The sequence below is a fragment of the Lampris incognitus genome, chromosome 6 (genome assembly GCF_029633865.1).
Source record: "Lampris incognitus isolate fLamInc1 chromosome 6, fLamInc1.hap2, whole genome shotgun sequence".
Classification (NCBI taxonomy): Eukaryota; Metazoa; Chordata; class Actinopteri; order Lampriformes; family Lampridae; genus Lampris; species Lampris incognitus.
The window spans coordinates 58,100,870-58,120,213 of record NC_079216.1 but is presented as its reverse complement, the minus strand read 5'-3'; the positions used below and the strand labels follow the sequence as shown (position 1 = coordinate 58,120,213).

General features: G+C 45.8%; 2 protein-coding genes across 3 annotated transcripts in view; one reads left to right on the top strand and one right to left on the bottom strand.

Moving 5' to 3' along the window:
- Window positions 1–4,640, top strand: part of LOC130114433 (cyclin-dependent kinase 17-like) — a 45,644-nt gene extending 41,004 nt beyond the window's left edge. For both annotated transcript variants that reach the window (XM_056282315.1, XM_056282316.1), the window contains exons 12-17: window positions 1,509–1,606; window positions 1,768–1,873; window positions 2,537–2,579; window positions 2,816–2,906; window positions 3,094–3,171; window positions 3,329–4,640. In XM_056282315.1, coding sequence (XP_056138290.1) covers window positions 1,509–1,606; window positions 1,768–1,873; window positions 2,537–2,579; window positions 2,816–2,906; window positions 3,094–3,171; window positions 3,329–3,366 — 454 coding nt within the window. In that variant the 3' untranslated portion in view covers window positions 3,367–4,640. The remainder of the gene's footprint in view (window positions 1–1,508; window positions 1,607–1,767; window positions 1,874–2,536; window positions 2,580–2,815; window positions 2,907–3,093; window positions 3,172–3,328) is intronic.
- Window positions 4,641–4,696: 56 nt separating this feature from the next.
- On the bottom strand, window positions 4,697–18,369 carry LOC130114434 (ETS domain-containing protein Elk-3-like). The gene is made up of 5 exons (XM_056282317.1): window positions 18,029–18,369; window positions 14,375–14,583; window positions 12,870–13,748; window positions 6,700–6,822; window positions 4,697–5,526 (listed from the first exon to the last, which is right to left on the bottom strand). Exons 2-5 carry the CDS (start codon window positions 14,579–14,581, stop codon window positions 5,428–5,430), a joined length of 1,308 nt encoding a protein of 435 aa, XP_056138292.1. The 5' UTR covers window positions 14,582–14,583; window positions 18,029–18,369; the 3' UTR covers window positions 4,697–5,427.
- Window positions 18,370–19,344: the final 975 nt, after the last annotated feature.

The following is a 19,344-nucleotide window of genomic DNA, read 5'->3' as shown; positions in this document are numbered from 1 at the left end:
TAATAATGGTGATTTGTTGCACAGACTGAGTGGAACTAAGAGTTTATTTTGTTTTGGGGATTTTTTTGGGATTTTTTTTTTACCCCCTTTTTCTCCCCAATTGTATCTGGCGGGGCGGGGAGACACCCTGGACAGGCCGCCGGGCCATCACAGGGCGCACACACACGCGCACACACACACACACACACACATTCATACCTAGGGACAATTGTTCTGAGCCATCCTGGTCGCTGCTCCACCTCCTCTGCCAATCAGGGGCCTCATGTATCAATCGTTACTATGGGCAAATTTGTGCGTACACACCCGTGGGATCTTTTAGCCCTGAAGTTTGCCTCAGGGACCAGTGTAGAACCTGGGTAACCCCTGAATTTAGACACCGATTGGCTAACACTTATGTCTTTGCAGGCCTGGGTGACTGCTCATTGCAAGAGGTAGACAATAGATGTTAGGAGGAAGGCATTACAAATAACCATCGTGCTTTGCTGCTGACTGTCAGGCAATCTTGAGGGCTAAAAAAATTCCATGTGTGTTTCCGCACAAATTTGCCCATTGTAACAATTGATACATGAGGCCCCCGGGGAGGGCTGCAGACTACCACATGCCTCCTCCGATACATGTGGAGTCGCCAGCTGCTTCTTTTCACCTGACAGTGAGGTGTTTCGCCAGGGGGACGTAGCGCATGGGAGGATCACGCTATTCCCCCCATTTCAGTTCCCCCTCCCCCCTGAACAGGCGCCCCGACCGACCAAAGGAGGTACTAGTGCAGCGACCAGGACACATAACCGACATCCGGCTTCCCACCCGCAGACACGGCCAATTGTGTCTGTAGGGATACCCGACCAAGCCGGAGGTAACACGGGGATTCGAACCGGAGATCCCCATGTTGGTAGGCAACAGAATAGCCTGCTATGCTACCCAGATACCCAGTTAGTTTTTTTTTTTTCTGCTCTTTGAGTTAAAGTGAATGATTGTGTCGCAACGCTTCAATGGTGATGGCAAGAATAGCATGCATCTTTATTAAAGTGAATCAGCGAGGAATCCCCCTCATGCTCGAGTCATACATCAATAGTGGCCTAATTTTACATATGATCCGTGATGATGAAGATAACAGAAAAATAGAAATGCATGGCAAAAATAGCATATTGTCAGTATTTTAGAGGACCTCCAAAATTTCACAAATCAATTTTTTTCAGGGCATTCATGTCTTATTAAGGTGAGCCAAGCTCCCATGTAGTTTGTGCAGACCAGGCGCAAGGCCCTAATGAGGCCCTGTGCGGTTGCACACTTCGCACAGCCCATGCGACGGTTCTGCCATCAGCTCAGCAGTAAATGGTTCCCACCTTTGTAAAAATGGCATCTTCAGGCCAAAGCTAACATAGGCAGTCTAATGTGTATCAAACCAAAATCCCGGATCTCTGCTTTAAGTTTTCTACTCCACCTTAGTCCAATTTCCCCTGTTTGATAACAAGCTGTGTGTTTATCTGTTCTTCTCTGTTGTGTTCTGTCAGGGGGGTGGGCTGCATATTCTACGAGATGGCTGCCGGCAGGCCCCTGTTCCCTGGTTCCACAGTAGAGGACGAGTTGCACCTCATCTTCAGGCTGCTAGGTCAGTGCTGCCCCCTGCTGAATTTGAACCAGTATAACCATTGCTATGAGCCCTAATCGTATTAGTTTTGGCATGCGCCCCCCCATGACACTCTGAAAAGCCCTCCCAGCTGCCATGGTTAAGCCCTACTTATACGGGGTCGCTCCAATGTCCCTCAACAGGCACACCCACAGAGGACAACTGGCCTGGAATCTCCTCCGTTGACGAGTTCAAGTCCTATAAGTTTCCCAAGTACAAGACCCAGCCCCTCATCAACCACGCTCCCAGGTAGGGCTGGCTTTGAGCCACATGGATCTAATTGATTAACAAGAACTGCGCTTTAACATACACCAGCCAATATTTTGATCATCAAGCCCTCCTTATAACTGTGAAGTCATCATCTTTTTCGGGATATATGATATTTGATAGTGATGAGATTGTTTGGTCACATACATGGTATGAAGGGTTTCCTCAAATGGTCAGACATCTGTTTAGGAGATAACTAAACGTCTGTGTCGAGCTCTTACAGCTTATGCTCCCTTTATTACACGTCTCTTACAAGCCCACTAACCATTGGAGATGGCACTAAGCAAGTCTATATTACGAGAGCCATCTATAGAAACTGGTTGGTTAGAATAATGGTCCACTATTCTAACCAACCAGTTATTAGTTAGAAAAGTGGACAGCCTGGTTATTCTAACCAAAGCAGCCTGGTTGGAATAGTGGTCATTATATGTTTTTATATTTATATAATTTGATTTTTAGCCCACATTTTAGATTAGACTTTAGTGGTTTTTGGTGTGGGTAGTTAAGTTTCGAGTGTTTTCTGTCTCTTCCTTTGAGGAAATCCTGTGGAATAGTTGACTGTGTTTCCTTCCTAATGCTAAAGCAGCTGTGAGTCACCCCACTGACCTCTCCCCCCCTCCTCTCTCTCTCCCTCTCCCCCCCCAGGTTAGATACTGATGGCATCGACTTGCTGATGTCATTCCTAAAAGTAAGTGTCTCTATATCTGACAGGCATTAACGGCATGTTAGCAAAAGCAATCTGACACATTTCACAGCTATATTAGGACAGTACTTTTGCCCACAATGGAAAAAGAATTGCATTAGTGCACACTGGACAGGCATGTGTTCACACTTGACTTGCTACGTCTGAAGAGGTTTGTCGTGTTTTTTTTTTTGTTTTGTTTTTTTAATGACTGTATGTTGCCTTTTTCACCCCATTTTCAGTATGAGTCGAAAAAGAGGATCTCTGCAGATGAATCGATGAGACAGCCCTACTTCAGGAGCTTGGGGCCACGTGTACATACTCTGCCAGAGAGTGAGTAATGAAATGGCAACATAGCTCTGCAGACTTGGCAAGATGCAAATCTCAGTTAAGGGGGTTATCAAATGGTACACTGAGGATCAGTTGCAATGGCATAACAAAGACGTTATTTTCCTGCCGTCATGTGCTCTTTTCCCCCCTCTGCTTTCTGTTGTACCATTCCGTACTCTGTCATTGGCAGGCATATCCATATTCACACTGAAGGAGGTCCAACTGCAGAGAGATCCCGGCTACCGGAATGCATCCTACCCTGAATCAGGTGAGTAGTACCTCAGGGATCCATACAAGGACCTCCTTGGATTTCATTACCTTTCACCAAAAGGGGGTTGGTTTATAAAGATATGTTCTTTTTTTTTTGTCCTGGGAAAATGGGGCTAATATCTGCTTTTTCTTCTTTTGCCCCCCCCCCCCCCCAGGCAATGGCAAGAGCAGAAGGCAAAGCATGCTGTTTTAGAGTCTCTGGACTGTTTGTTTTATCCGAGAAGGATGTACTAGCTATACAGTCTCAAAGATGGATTGGTCCCTGAGATGGACACTGGTGAGGAGGGGTGAAAACTTCTCGGCACTCATGGCGTACCCCCCCCCCCCCCAACTTGCCTTGGGGCTCTATGCCACAGCTCTGCCCTCCAGACGTCGGGAGTGAAGACGACTCCAAAAGAGATGTTGTTTATATTAATACATTTATATTTATTGGGAAGAGAATTTGCTGCTAAATCCAACTACTGTCTAGAAATTCTAACTGGCTCAGTCACTTTAAAGAAAACATGCAATGTGTATAGATTTTTAATTATTTTTTGAAGTGGTGGTATTTTTAGTGTTTTGGTCAATATTTCCATATTCATATATCAAAACTCCACCTCAAAGATCCTTAGTGCACGTATGTGTGCAAGACAGACAAATGTTTCTGTAGTGGCTCTGAACGCTTGGATTTCTCTTTGTTAGTGGTGCTGCTCCGTCAGACCCATTCATATTTCCTAACCATTTATTTCGAGAGGGTTTGAGGCCAGTTCTGATCTGACTGAGGGTGATAATGTTACCCTGACTGTGGGTGGAGGGGGATGACATGGTAGAAGTGCTGCTAGGTTGGGTGAAAACAAGTTCACTTAACCTGGTCAAATGCTACATGGAGACGCTGGCATATCATTCCATGATGCTGTGGTATCTCACGATCAACGAACAAATCTGGGAGATGCGGATGAAGGTAGAATCATTGACATGGGCATTAACAGAACAGTGAAGAAAAGACTACTCAAAAGCGCCCCTCCCTGCCGTTACCCCAACACTCCCAATTCCTCACATGTGGAACCTCCTGCGCATGGCGTCAAAACGGGCAGCTGCGAGTTAAATTCCCGGTGTGCATGCCAGGATCCATGGTGCTGCCACCGTGCATTAAGGCTGCATACCCCTCCGCCATTCCCATCCTCGTCAGCTGTGAAAACGGTTCCTTGTTTGGATCAACTCCATCGTTGTGTTGCACGCCTGCTCTGCTGTGTGGAAGCAGGGTGGACACACAGCCTCTGAACTCTTATTCAGGGCTCACTAATTCTTGTCTTGACCCTTGTGAATACGATGCCGAGTCAGTTTATTTAACAGTGTTACAAGAGCTATTTTGTATGGATGGATATACTTTAACTTTATTTGTGGATAATCGTCATCGGTGTGGCATGTCTGACGCAGGTGCTCTCCCATTATGAGCTTTGTTTTTTTTCCAGAGAAAAGAGAATTAAACTTGAGATTAATAAAAAGTACCCGTACTTTGGTTTTTCTTTTTATACTCGAGGCACTGTGTTAGAGCATTCAATGCTTTATTGAAAATTACATTCTTCATCAATACAAAATTGTACAGAATATGTATTGCATATCAAGTCCAGTATTAAAAAAAAAAACAGAACCCCCCCCCCAAAAAATTACAAGTTAAAAATTACAAGTTATAAAAAGCTTTACATTGATTTGAAATCGCGTCGTCATAAAAATAAACAAAAAAAAGATTTGAAAAGAGTAAAATAAGACAAGGCACAGCCGTTAGTATTGGAGAAGCACAGTGCATACAATTCATACAAAACCACACAACAGAAACGACCCGTTTCACATTGTGATGAACATTATAAAGTTATAATGCAAAAAGGAAGAAAGGGATGTTGGTGTTTTGTTTTTTTACAAAATCTAAATGACCAAGTTGTGTGCTTGGTATGAGCGCTTGGCTAGCCTTTGGCGGCTAGCTGCACTTCACTACTGTCCACCTGTATTTCATCACAAGGAGCTGGACGCCTCACAGACATCGTGGCTTTATGGCTTTTTACCAAGTGCTTTTCAACAACTGGACTCTGAAGCAACTTAAGTGCAAAAGGGGAAAAATACGTGAGGTCACATACTGTGTTTCAGCAACTTCCACTGCGGGCAAACTTCAACAAGACAAACTAGAGATTTCTGCTGCTTCTGATGGTGATGATCATGACATTGAGACTGTTGAAGCAGGGATGGGTAAAGGTTTTGGGTTTTTTTTGCAGACCCTGGATCAGGACTTGTGAGATGTAGGGGACAGGAGCAGGGAGGAGGCCGTTCCTTCCAGGCCTGGCAGACCGACAGGCATGTGTCCGTTGATTAGGCTGGGGAACTGGAGAGGAAGAGAAAAGGACCGAGCGTTAGTCTGGAGCAGAGGGCGCGGGGCTCTGTCAAAGCTGGGGAGGGGGGGGGGGGGAGGTGTTCTGTTTTTTTCCAAAGAGGAACTGCTGTATTGTCACTGGTCTTGCTTCCTGTTGTTGTTCTTGCTGCGTCTCTTCCTCCTGCTCTACCTACCTTTGCAACAGACGCACAAATTAACTTTTTTTTTTTTGGTACACAAAGAGCTCGGCTAGGTCTGCATGTCAGTCAAGAAGTTGTGTGTGTGTGTGCGCGCATGCACTCGCTTCACAAATGAGGAGCGGCTCTCAAACCAGTCCACCCTGTTCAGACTCACTCCCCTGGGCTCAAACAGGAAGTATTCGCAGGATTTCCTGCCTCTCTCGTGAGCGCTGAAACAGGACACCTCTGTAAGCCCTACTGAGTTTCTACCAGCCTCTTGGTATCAACGCTTTCTACGTGCCGGCTACAGGTTTTTTTTTTTAAATACAGTGTTTTCAATGTTCAGTTTAGTTGTTTGTTACAGTAACTGCCCCTGCTGGAAGTGAATGGAATAAAGGGCAGGTACTTTGGAGACAACAAACATTTGTCACTTGTAGTGGCAACCTCTGCTTTGCCCCTGCTCAGTGTCACTCTTTACGGCTCTGGCATCAGGACAGTGTTAATGAGGAATCTTGTCATTGTCAGATATGGAAATTTTTCAAACAGGACACAAAATATGGTTGTGCCAGTTGGAAAAACTTGTTTGTCAAGAAATGTACCTAAGGGGTTTTTGCAAAACCAAGCAGGCCCTCTCGTGATTACACTGTCCTGGGTTTGATTCCACGTTTGCTGCATGGTTTCGCCTCTCTTCAACATTACATTTACTCTCTCAAAGCTACAATTGCCTAAAACTGGACCAGAAATTTAAGAAAAAAAGAAGTCCTCTTTGTGAGCTACAGTAACCTCACAGGTAGGACCGGTTCTATTCTGTTTCCTGCCCACTTCTATTGTCACTCTTTCACAGTCGTCCCCCTCACCTCCCAAACACTAAAGAGTAAAAAAAAACAAACTTGTCAGCGACATGCTCTCCTTCCTCTTGATCTCCTTCCTCTGATTCTCCCTCCGTTTCTGACCCGCGGGCCCCACCCTCATCTTTGTTTCCTCTGTATGTGGGAACGGCGCTTACCTGGAAAAGGGAACTGTGGCCCTGGAGCCGGGCGGGGCTGAGCGGGGCCACCGGACTCAGGCTGCTCCAGAAATGGATCCCTGACAACAGGGGACTGTGCGCCAGCAGCAAACCAGAAGGAGCCTGGGAGAGAAAGAGAAACACACAGAGAAAAGAGAGAAAGAACAATAAAGACACTGTTGGTGTTTAAGAGAAACGGATAAAGAGCAGTCAAGTCAGCTGGGGAGCATGCGTTTGTATAAAAACAGGCCTTCGGTGACACAAAACCTGCTGCGATCTTAAACGGACTTTTATTGGTGTTGGAAACGGCAAGCTGAAAGGCCCAGGGAGGAAGTGTGTGGTTTCTCCTCTGGGATGCAGGAGTGATGCGATGTGATGCGGGGCGGGGGAGGCGCTGGAGGATGGTGGGGGTTGTTGTGCGTTGGCTGGGGTGGTGGTGGTGTGGTGTGTGTGTGTGGGGGGGTCTGACTTTTCAGGCATCGCTGGCTTCAGAACGCACATATGAAATCAATCCCCCCCCCCCCATTGCCTCCTCTCCCCCCCACCTCCCTTTTCCCCTGTGTCACCTCAGAGAAGCGAGCCAGTGTTGCTGAGGGACCCAGCCCTGCTCTTGTTATTAATGGAATTATTGGAGCATATGGCATCACTTAGGGCCTCTTCCCCCCTCTCTCACGGACCAGACGAGCGGAGGATTTTCTGTAAATCTCTTGTTTTCCCTCTGATCTCACTTTTTGTGCCCTCGTAAACAGACAGTGTGAGTCCGGTCTTACCCTGGCACAGTGTGGACCAAGCCTCTGATGTGGCGGGGCAACTCTCTCTTTGTAATAGTTCCTAAGTAAACACAATTTAAGACTGAAATAGATGATTAAAAATAGGCCGATGTGAACGGTAAAGCCTTTGGGGTTATGGCAAAGATCAAACTGAGTAATATTCTCAAACGTGGATGAATCCGGATCTAACTTGGTTGCAGAGTATGCGCTAAAGATGTGCCGCAGTGGGCCCATCCTCCATGGGCCCATCCTCCATGGGCTGTATCAGTTGAGACGGCCAGTTGTTGCAGTGCCAGGAAAGAAAACATAAGTTTATAAATAGACAACATAAGTTGTTAAAAATGCTCTGATTACTGTGCTTTTTTTTTTCTGAGGTGGAATGCTAGTTATTTTGAGTATTTTTCAAAGCCTCAACTTTTTTTTTTATTTGAAGGCACAAGGGCAGCAAGTAAGAAAAATCCCTAATTTGCAGAGAAATAAACTAGTCTTCACTGTTGAGAAACAAAGTGCTTTGTTGATACTACGCGAAACACCCATGAATCATTAAATTATTGACCGAGTACTTTTTTAAAATTTTGCCACACTTTCACGTTTGCCGGTAACTCTTATCCTGACTAGAGGAAAATTAATCTTAAGGAACTGGACTTCTATTTGGGTCGAACACAACCGTGCGCCGCCTGCCAGCAGATGCCAGTCTGTTTTAGATGTCCGCCGGTGCTGACGTGTTGCTCTAGGAACTCTTTGTGGATGCTGACATCATGTTCTTAAAACACCCCAAAACCTTCCTGTGATGACCCAAAACACGGCAAATACGACACGGACACAGAACCATTACAGAATTATTCCCCAGAGTGACAATCCGCAGTTCATCTTTAATTTGGGCAGCACAAACCTAGCTAGCTAATTTGTCGTTGGAGTGTATGTCGTATGCTGTTAAAGGGAAACAATCGGGATTGTCAACATTATCATTATACATCGCATTACAACATTATATTATAGATATGTTGTAGGGATAACACTATTAACGCCACCAAAACTGTCCACTGGTGACGTCACTGGCGGACAATCCATGAACATGAAAACTACGACCTTTACTTCCTGATTTGCCGCTACCTTCAGTGGGCTATACTGTAGTAGGCTACATTGTATAAGTAAATACAAACAACAACAATACACAGCTGTTTAAGTCAATGCTGCAAAATGCCATATGAACAAAAGACGGGGATTCAAAGGCTGGATCCAAATGTCTGGACTTCTCCGCACTTGCAGACTTGGTGGAAGCGTTCCCGGGAAGTCTGCGAGTGCTGAGGGTTGTCCAAATCCACACTTCATCCAGTCCACAAGGGGCCTCAAGCGGACTTTTTGCAGACTTCACCGATTTAATTACCCCGTTTCCTTGCAATTCAGATGTGACGTTGTAGTTTTTCCCAAACAAAACTAACTTATGAATGTGTAAAATAATTACTGTATTAAAATGTTACTTGAATCATGTAGGCCAGGAATGCTATTCAACCACATCATGATACAGAAATATGTAGAAGTATGGGCTATAGACTATAGAGGTAGTCAAAATGCATTTCATGGTTGCAGCCTACCCTATAAAAGCTGTGCACGACTCAGTGGCACATACACTGATCAGCCAAAACATTAAGACCACTGACAAGTAAGTGAAAGACGTTGATTATCTCGTTACAGTGGCACAGGTCAAGGGGTGGGATATATTAGGTGGCAAGTGAACAGTTAGTTCTTGAAATTGATGTTTTGGAAGCAGGAAAAATGGGCAAGTGTAAGGATCTGAGCAACTTTGACAAGAGCCAAATTGTGATGGCTAGATGACTGAGTCAGAGCACCTCCAAAACAGTGGGTCTTGTGGGGTGTTCCCGGTATGCCGTGGTCAGTACCTACCAAAAGTGGTCCAAGGAAGGACAACTGGTGAACTGGCAACAGGGTCATGGGCACCCAAGGCTCATTGATGCATGTGGAGAGCAAAGCCTAGCCCGTCTGAGCCAATCCCCCAGAAGAGCTACTGTAGCTCAACTTGCTGAAAAAGTTAATGCTGGCTACAATAGACAGGTGTCAGGACACACAGTGCATCACAGCTTGCTACGTAGCAGCAAACCGGTTAGAATGCCCATGATGAACCCCTGTACACTGCCGAAAGTACCTACAATAGGCACGTGAGTGTCAGAACTGAACCATGGAGCAATGGAAGAAGGTGGCCTGGTCTGATCAGTCAAGTTTTCTTTTACATCATGTGGACGGCCAGACGCGTGCATAGTTTCCCTGGGGAAGAGATGGCATCAGGATGCACTATGGGAAGAAGGCAAGCCGGCGGAGGCAGAGTGATGCTCTGAGCAATATTCTGCTGGGAAACCTTGGGTCCTGGCATCCATGTGGATGTTACTTTGAAATGTACCACCTACCTAAACATTGCTGCAGACTAAGTACAGCCCTTCATGGCAACGGTATTCCCTGATGGCAGTGGCCTCTTTCAGCAGGATAATGTGCCCTGCCACACTGCAAAAATTGTTCAGAAATGGTCTGAGAAACATGACAGAGTTCAAGGTGTTGCCTTGGCCTCCAAGTTCCCCAGATCTCAATCCGATCGAACATCTGTGGGATGTGCTGGAAAAATAAGTCTGATTCATGGAGGCACCACCTTGCAACTTACAGGACTTAAAGGATCTGCTGCTAACGTTTTGGTGTCAGATACCAGAGGACACCTTCAGAGGTCTTGTGGAGTCCGTGCTTCGACGGGTCAGAGCCGCTTTGGTGGCACGAGGGGGACCTACACAATATTAGGCAGGTAGTTTTAATGTTTGGGCTGATCAGTGCATTTCATTATGCATATCACAAGAACAGAGCAATTTCTGTAGAATTACATCTTGTTTCATTGTGGAACATTGTGGATTCTTCCCATAAAAATTCTCAATGAAGTGAAGCTAAATGGTCTTGTGTCGAGTGAGCAAACCAAAAAGAAATGGGAGAACCTTAAAAGGAGATACAGGGTAAAACAACCCTCGGCCTCTGGTATCGTGTAAGGAGTACTACGATTACACAGGCAAGTACAGCAGCGATCACTGTGTACATTATTGTATTTGTCACTCATACTTTTCCACAGCAATGAGTGAAATAGACTTGAGGCCTATCTAAGGCTTTTATAGCCTTGCAGTCTCACGCCCTCGCAGACTTGACGTGATGATGGTAGACACGTACATACGACCGAAGTCCGCGAGGGCTCAGTCCGCATGTCCGGAGGGTGGATATTTGGATTGAGCAAAGGTTTGTCTGTAATTGCCATTAATGGAGGACAGTAAGAAGATTTAAGACTTTGGAGACACGGAAAAGACTACTCACTATTACAGCTGCTATGGCGTCTTATCTCTACAGCATATACTTATATAGAGCGAGAGATTATGTTGAAAATCGTGATAACTTTTCTTCAACGGTATACCCAGTCAAATGATGACTATCAGAGAACAAAAATGAAAATCATGTATCAGCGGGGTGGAAAGAGTCGTATACCTTTGCCAAATGCAAAATTACTTTCTGGCCTTCAAAAACTGCAATCTGGCCCAGGATCTTTTATTTTGGCAAACAAACCAGTAGAGGGCCCTTTAGAGTCCACTGTCCTACCACAAAACTACGACTCCTTACACAATCAACTCACCATGCGTTTAAATATTTAGATGTGGAGGAGGGAACTTTGCAACACATCCCTAAATCCAAAAAGCCTCGTCGTCCAGCAACAAAATGACAAGAGAAATGCTTCTCACAGAAAGGTGAATCAGTTCATCTTGACACCACGTTTATGGGGAGAAATGTTTCGTCCCTCATCCAAGTGACTTCATCAGTCTCAACTGACTGCAGGTCTCCCCCAACCTTATAAACAATACAGTGGCATAACAACCGAAACCAACAATTGGTTTCATATGTGTGACCATTAACTAGAGTTACGATGGTCATGTGTACTATTCACAGAGGATTGGGGAATAGTTGCAATCACAGCATTGTAAGATGGTGACAGATGTACTCTTAGCGCCCCCCCCCCCCCCAGTTCAGGGATGGTCATTCCCTCTTCACATAGATGGCTCTTTGACTCCCCGTTCAAACCAGCATTCCTCCCTATGAATGATATGCACATCCTCATCCTTGAAAGAGTGGCCACTGGCCTGTAGATGGGTGTAGACCTTGGAGTCCTGGCCTGACGTGTTAGCTCTCCTGTGTTGTGCCATCCTTTTGGCCAGCGTCTGTTTGGTTTCCCCGATGTACAAGTCACGGCAATCCTCCCGGCACTTAACAGCGTACGCTATATTGCTATATAAACAGAACACTATATTGCTCTGTTTGTGCCGGGGGACCCGATCCTTGGGGTGCACCAATTTCTGGCACAGCATGTTTTGGGGCTTGAAAGCAACCGAGAAGCGGTGTTTGGAAAATAAGCGTCTCAACTGTTCTGACACAACCGCCACATACGGAATCCCCACTCGTTTATGCTTAGGCAGCTGTCGTCCTTCTCCTCTCTTCGATCAGCTGGTGCACTATTTGTGCGTCTTCCTGGCTTTGACAAACGTCCAGTTAGGGTACCCATACTTAACCAGGGCCTGTTTAATGTGGGATTTCTTCCCTTGCCCGGCCGCTGTGTCAGTGGGGGTACATCTGTTGCGATCTTACAATGCTGTGATTGCAACTGTGAATAGTACACATGGCCCTTGAAATTATAGTTAATGGTCACACCTATTTGCATATGAAACCACTCGTTGGTTTCATCGTTATGCAACTGTGCATAACGACATAATATAATTATAAGGGTGAGAGATACCTGCAGTCAGTTGAGACTGACGAAGTCACTTAGATGAGTGATGTCCCGTTTCTCCCACTAAACGTTGTGTCCAGATGAACTGATTCACCTTTCTGGGATTTTCTTACCTGGATTATTGAGCATGCATAAAGACATAGCTGCCACTCCAAAAGTAGAATAAATATCGGTATTACTTTTGAGATGGGGCAAACAATTTGCGACTAATGACATAAAAAATTATATCAAACTGGCCGCGGGACAGCTGGACTGGCAAGCAGCATGGTATTAAATATGTTGCCATTTGTAATAACTTATAAATACTGTACAGTGTTTTACAACAATTACCTCTTCACTTGACAGTTCTGCAGAACTTCTGCGTTAAACTAGTTTATGAAATTATGAGATGTTATTAGGGTGAGTTATGTCATTTGCAGGCCTTCGTCGGTCAAGGGGACAACGTATAAGTGGGATTGAGACAGACACTTGTATAAGAGGAGACCAAATTTACCAATGTTGTTGCAATTCCCAGTGGTTGCTGATATTGGTCAGCAGAGGGGGGGGGGGAAGCTAATTGTACATTTAAAGACAGAAAATCTCACCTGCGCGGTGAAGAAGGCAGGGGTGAGGGAACCAGAGGGCAATGCTGGGCTGTTGAGGGCAATGGAGCCGATGTCACTTCCTGCCAGCAGTAGGGAGGGGGCGGAGATATCCAGAGCTTTGGGCTTTTTGCTTTTTGGTGGGAGTCCATCTCCTTGGCTACTATTACAACTACCATTACTACTGCCGCTGCTACTACTACTACTATTACTACTGCTGCCGCTTTTTCCACTGAAGCTGCTCCTTTTGTCAGGAGGCTGCAGGGCTCGTTCCCGGTGTCCAGAAGAGAGGTTGAGGGGCTGGGTGCCTTGGTCAGAGTCCTCTCCCTCCTCCTCCCTCTCCTCTGACTCCTCCTCCTCCTGCTCAGCCACGGAGCTCCAACTTCGCCTGGCCAGGTAGGCCTGGGTCTGCGGGGAGGGCGGGGAGCGTGGTGGAGGGGAGAGTTTGAACAATCTGGAGGAGGCGTAGGATTCGAACTTGGTGGCTGGAGGCGGAGTCCTCTCGCTGGCATTGGCTCCGAAGCGGATGACGGAGCGTGGCTCCTCCCGGTGATCTCTGAGAGCTCGAAGAAGCTCGGGTTGGTGACGTAGGGAGCCGACGCCCAGGGAGGAGTAAAGCCCCGCATGGAGGTAGTCACTCCCCCGACACGCCTGCACCCCAAGGGCCGCCAAGGTCCTCCTCCTGACCTCTTCCTCCTCTTCCTCTTCCTCATCCTCCTCGACCTGCTCAACCACCTCCAGCCCCAGGGGCCCCTCTTCCTTCCGGGGCACCCGGCCCGCTGCCAGGCCCATCTCCACTGCCTGTGGGTCCATCTTCAGGATCTCAGGGAAGGAGACAAACTTATAGACAAACTTCTGGCCGATCACCTTCTTGATGATGTTCTGTAATATACAGTGTACAACAAAATTATAGACGGTATATCTACCACATGATATACCACATTAAACTTTCCTTCCTATTTAGGCCAACTTAAAGGACTTTGACCTAAACTAAAACAGTACGCAACTATAGAAAAATAAAACTTATGATGGTGATCACCAATACATTTTGGTTACAGAAGCAGACAGAATACCACATCTGTCTGCACAACAATGGCAAAACTTTCAAGTATTTTTTTAAACGCTAATGCTACGTCATCATAATATTTGTGCTGTTGGTTATGCGACAAAAGAGGAAGTGGCTGTATCTTGCCAGCGGCTAGTCGGGGTTGAATAAGAAGAACAAAGGACTTGTCACACCACTACACTGCCCGACTAACTGATTAAAATGCCTTCGGATTGTCTCTGTTGTTCGTGTGGTTATAGCAGGACTTAGTTATATTACATATTACTAGTATTAATATAACCAAGTCCTGAACATATTACTAGTGCTTACTTTTAAACAACAGGGCTATTAAAGGTGAGTATGCAGAAGCCCGCTTAATCAAGTCACAAAGACAAGAACAGTCACTCTACTCCCTTGACGTTTTTTTTCCTCGGGTGAACTGAATGGCGTTGACCGGACCCACCTTGTCATAATAGTAGCGAAGAGCTCTGCTCAGCTTGTCGTAGTTCATGTTTGTCTTGTTCTTGCGGAGCCCCCACAGCTTGGCCACCTCCTCGGACTTGAGGAGCTTGAACTCGCCGTCGGTGGACGTCCAGCAGATCAGGTGCTTGTGACTCTGGTCCAGCAGCAGCTGCAGCAGGAACTGCCACAAGGTAATGGCGCTGTCCATACCTGGAAACATGGATGACATCATCAACGTGAGACAGTGGTCCCTAGATTTTGCTGGGCAACTGCAGCAAGCAATGAGACTAGGGTTTGTATTATTTTCAGGAAATTGATCTCTGGGTCTTTTCAAGGACATTTTCCATGACTTTTGCTGGGCTATATATAACAGCTGTTGCTCATGAGATGTCATATATATTCAGTATTAACTATAAGTGGAAGCCTCAACAGTCTCTAGACGGAGTATGTAACTTCTAGCTGGTTAATGAACACACACCCTCAAACTTCAAGCACTAATGTGCAATCTCAGCTAAAAATCACCCTAAAATATCAGTGAGTAAATATCAGTGAGTAAAAACATGATTTCATAACCCAACTTCACACTTTTCCATGACCTCAATAATATTTCCAAGACACTTGATGAATTTATTAATTTCCAGGTGTTTTCCATGACTGCAAAACAAGTCTGTGAATTTCCAGGTATTCCAGGAGGCTTGGAAACCCGGAAGACGTTGTTCCTTTATTCAGTATTTGATCTAATCTAAATCACGTGGACGAGTGCTGGCCTCTCGCATGGCCTTTTCCTTCTTCAACGACCGAGTTTCACCGACACAAATAGGAGGTATTAGTAATAGTTTCAACACATGGTCCGCTAATGAAATACGACGTCATCGCCCGATGACTTATATTAATGAAGACACAGCCTCACATTTACACACACACACACACACACACACACACACACACACACACACACAATGTAAATCCTGCTATATCCAGCATATCACAAAACATACTACGAAGTCATTTCCACTCGGCTGTGACCACATATTTTCCTGGGTAACTATGTAATAAGTGATAGTTATAGTAAGTGTAATCACCTCTTGGGAAAATGTTGCAGACGGTCACTAGACATCTCTTTCCAAATTTCTGTCTGTCTGGTGTGCTTTGCAGTGTGACACAACATGCAGACTGAATAAGTTGCCAGCTGAAGAGGTAGAGGTCTATTTTAGTATTAGGGAAGAGTGGGCCGGGGATGAATAGAGCAGTGTGTGTGTGTGTGTGTGTGTGTGTGTGTGTGTGTGTGTGTATAGTGTAGTGTGTGCGTGTGTGTGTGTAGTGTGAAGTAGCCGAAGAAGAAGAGGAAGAAAAAAAAATATAAGGAGGAACAACAGCTCAAGCCAGAAATATGCTGCGGTTCAACCTGGCCCTCTCTCCACAGGAAGTATGACGGGCCCAGGGTGGGTTTGCTCCTTTACTAGAGAAATGTGCAGCCTCGGCGCTCCTGTCTGCCTGCTACAGACACGCACATTCACCAGGGGACTGCTTCTGTCTCCTTTAATGGTAACCGAGAGACAAAAAAATCTACGGTACATCTCTCTCTACGTGTCGCTCATGGTACTTTTTGGAGATTAATTGTCCTTTTATTGGTGCCGTTACCATTTCTGTTTCCTTTAACCCTCCCTCCCCATTTTAAAAAGCACTTTATGGACACTTGGGGCTGACTTGACTTCGACTTGATTTGACCATTCTTCTTTTCCGTGTAATCTGCCATGAGATGAGCGTTGGTCAACGAGACAGACGGACCGGCTGGTTTTCCTAAATACATCTCGCCACAAACACAAAGAGACACGCCATCACCCACTTGTTGCTTCCTCTGAAGCCCCCCACCCCACCCCTTCCACCCCCCCCCCACATACAGGACTGAACTCATTTCCGACACAAGCAATCCCAGGAGTTTTCTATCTGCCATGTGAACCTGTAAACCTGTCAAAGTCAGGACTTCCTCCTATTCTTGCTTTCAAGGACGAATGGTAAAAGAGAGGAGATTCCACTCGAGGGGAGCGTTTCCTCAACTCCCGCTCCACTTCCGACAAAAAGCCAAAGGGCGAGCGGGTCAAAAGATCAATTGATTATCTCATTACCCGCCCTTGGAAGTATTAGGAAACCGACCAGCCTTTGCAATACGTTTTTGGCGACAAATTTCAAGATACCAGAGAGGCGAGGTCACCGGGCATCCTCAACCTAAAGCGTTGAAACGTACTATATCTTGTTAATCGGGCTTTTAACTAAAATAACATCTGCTAGTTTGCACCACCTTTCACTTGGGCATTATTGATTTTTTTAAATCCTTTTTGACATCCATCTATCCTTTGTACAACTTGACTCTACTTTATATGTTCTTGATTTTTTTCCACTATCATTCTATACTGCACTTTTAAACTGCATTTTAATGGTAGCCTATATATATATTTTTTTCTGCCTGTGATTGTTTTGATCCGTCTACTGCTTTCCAATGTAAAAGCCCTCGGAGCTGCAATTCATGTGCGGAAATTAAGTTTATTCTACATCATCACGACTACATTGAAAGGAGGCTCATCTGAGTGTCTTCCTGCTGACAGGCTGTTTCCTTCACTTTCTATTCGCAGCTCTCCCCATACCTCCCCATACCTCCCCATACCTCCTCATACCTCCCAATACCTCCCAATACCTCCCAATACCTCCCCATACCTCCCCATACCTCCTCATACCTCCCAATACCTCCCCATACCTCCCCATACCTCCTCATACCTCCCAATACCTCCTCATACCTCCCAATACCTCCCCATACCTGATGCCACCAGTTGGACAAGTGCTGCTATAAGTGCGCACAGGAAACTTACAAAATGTAAAATATCAGGAGCCGGTTTGCAGATGATGGGGCTGAAAAGTGGCGCACAAAGCCATCCAGTGTTGGGGGAACGGAAAGTCCTAATGAGATTAGGTGGTGTGTGTGTGTGTGTGTGTGTGTGTGTGTGTGTGTGTGTGTGTGTCTGTGTGTGTCTGTGTGCAGACATTACTTAGCCATGACTAAATCTGCTCTCTTCCTGTTCACAGACTGTGGAAAATTCAACGGGGCCATCGCGGCAATAAGAAAAGCATCTTTGGGGGAGAAAAAAAAAACAACAAAAAAAACAACAAAAAAAACAAAACGCAGGTTTTAATGAATTCTGAATCCGCGTCCAACTGCCTCTCAAAAGTTTCGGACATTTTCTGTAGTTGTACCGTCTCGAGGGCTGGACACAGCAGCTTTTTCCCCTTAACGTCTGGATCCCTTTTCCATTTTGCCCCACTGACTCATTTTCAAGATGTTGCTCCACAGACAATCAGACCGGAAGATGACAAGAAATGTTGTTTTCTCGGACTCAGACAGGCTCGAGCCCCCTAACTTTCTAGACTTCCCTCAAGTTCCGAAACACCGTTCGAGGCCCTAAACGAGACCGAATAAAAACCCAAACCCGGTTCTTATTCCGCTAATGTGCGGAGAAGACGAGCGGTGGCGTTACGACTCCCCTCTCCCTCTCGCTCTCTCTCTCTGTCTCGCGCGCGCTACTCGTGTCGTAATTCCGCCAGACGTCAATTAACAAAGTCGGGTTTGGTGTGGAAGGAGTGTGGCGTGTTAACGTGTCGTTACCTGCGGTGTCTCCTCTTTGTCTCGCCCTTCGTCACAACGCGTTTTAAGACGAACCTCGTATGATCCCTTGTTTTTCCATGCTGGCTGTGGTCTTAACACAAGTTGTGCTGGACTGAAATAGGATCCTGGCTTTTTCTTTTTCGGAGCAGGAAGTTGGAGCAGGCAGACACATAGCCGGCTGACTTCCTCTCCGCTACGATTCCCCAGGCGGTTTACCGTCTGTGTAAACACACGTTTCCTCCCCCTTTCTCGCTCTCTCTCTCTCTCGCTCTCTCTCGCGCTCTCTTTTCGCCGACGGCCGGTAGTACGCGAGCCTACACGCGCGCACACACGCACGCAGCCATAACAGACTGAAAACCCTGCGAGCTGGCTGACGTCATCGCCGCCGCTTCCTCCACACGGACCCGGCCGCTAGAGGGCGCGATTTGACCTCCAAAGATACGCATAACAATTATTATCCGCGTGTTTGTCCATCTGTCTTTCTTTCGTTGCCTCTTTCACTCGCACGTTCCCCTTCGCTCTCTTTCTCCCCCCTCTAACCCTGCTCTATAACTCTTTTAGCAACCACCGCTGACTTTTAACCCCATCACTGCAAACTAGGAAACTTCTTTTTTGTTACCAAGTTATTGACTCCTATCCACGGCATAGATCAATAACGATAATAATCAATCAATCATTCAAGTTGCATTTTTATAGCGCTTTTCTAGCTGCAACAGCCAGTCAAAGCTTTGTACACTCAGTTAAGTCACACACACACACACAACTATAAACTATAACGCTTTTCAATAATAATAATGATATTAATAATAATAATAATAGTACTTTTTTATTAAAGCACCTTCCAAAACACCCAAGTAGACTGTACACTATGAAGGCAGAAGAGGCTATAAACAGGACTGGAAAAACGTGAATAAAAGGACAATAATAAAACAAGCAAACTGAGAATAAAGTAGGCAGCATATTAGGCAAGGAAGGCTGTGAGTGGGGGGCTGAAATGGAGCTCACAGGTTCTCCAAAAGCCTTTCTAATGTCCACATCTTTCAAGTCTTGTGGCCCAATCGGGGTCAAATGAATGTATATGACCACACGGTTATCTCACTCAGCTGATATCTTTAGCTGTAATTGATTGATTGTAGCCGATTGTTCTTTTACACATTGCATGTTTGCAAAGTTAAAGTCAATTCTAAAATCGTTAACCAATTGTTTGGGGGCCCCAAAAAACCAAAACAAAACAGCAAAACAATAAAGTGGTGACCCGGATTCCCTCAGAATGTTGTTAGAGGGACGTCCAGTTGCCTGTGGGTCGTAACGTGGAC

Bases quoted from the DNA above. Each gene is read 5' to 3' on its own strand.
- LOC130114434 (XM_056282317.1), bottom strand. From the start codon at position 14,581: ATGGACAGCGCCATTACCTTGTGGCAGTTCCTGCTGCAGCTGCTGCTG. The intron at 13,749-14,374 runs GTGGGTCCGGTC...TGTATATTACAG, and splicing joins TTCGCTACTATTATGACAAG to AACATCATCAAGAAGGTGAT. The intron at 6,823-12,869 runs GTGAGATTTTCT...TTTCTCTCCCAG, and splicing joins CTGCCTTCTTCACCGCGCAG to GCTCCTTCTGGTTTGCTGCT.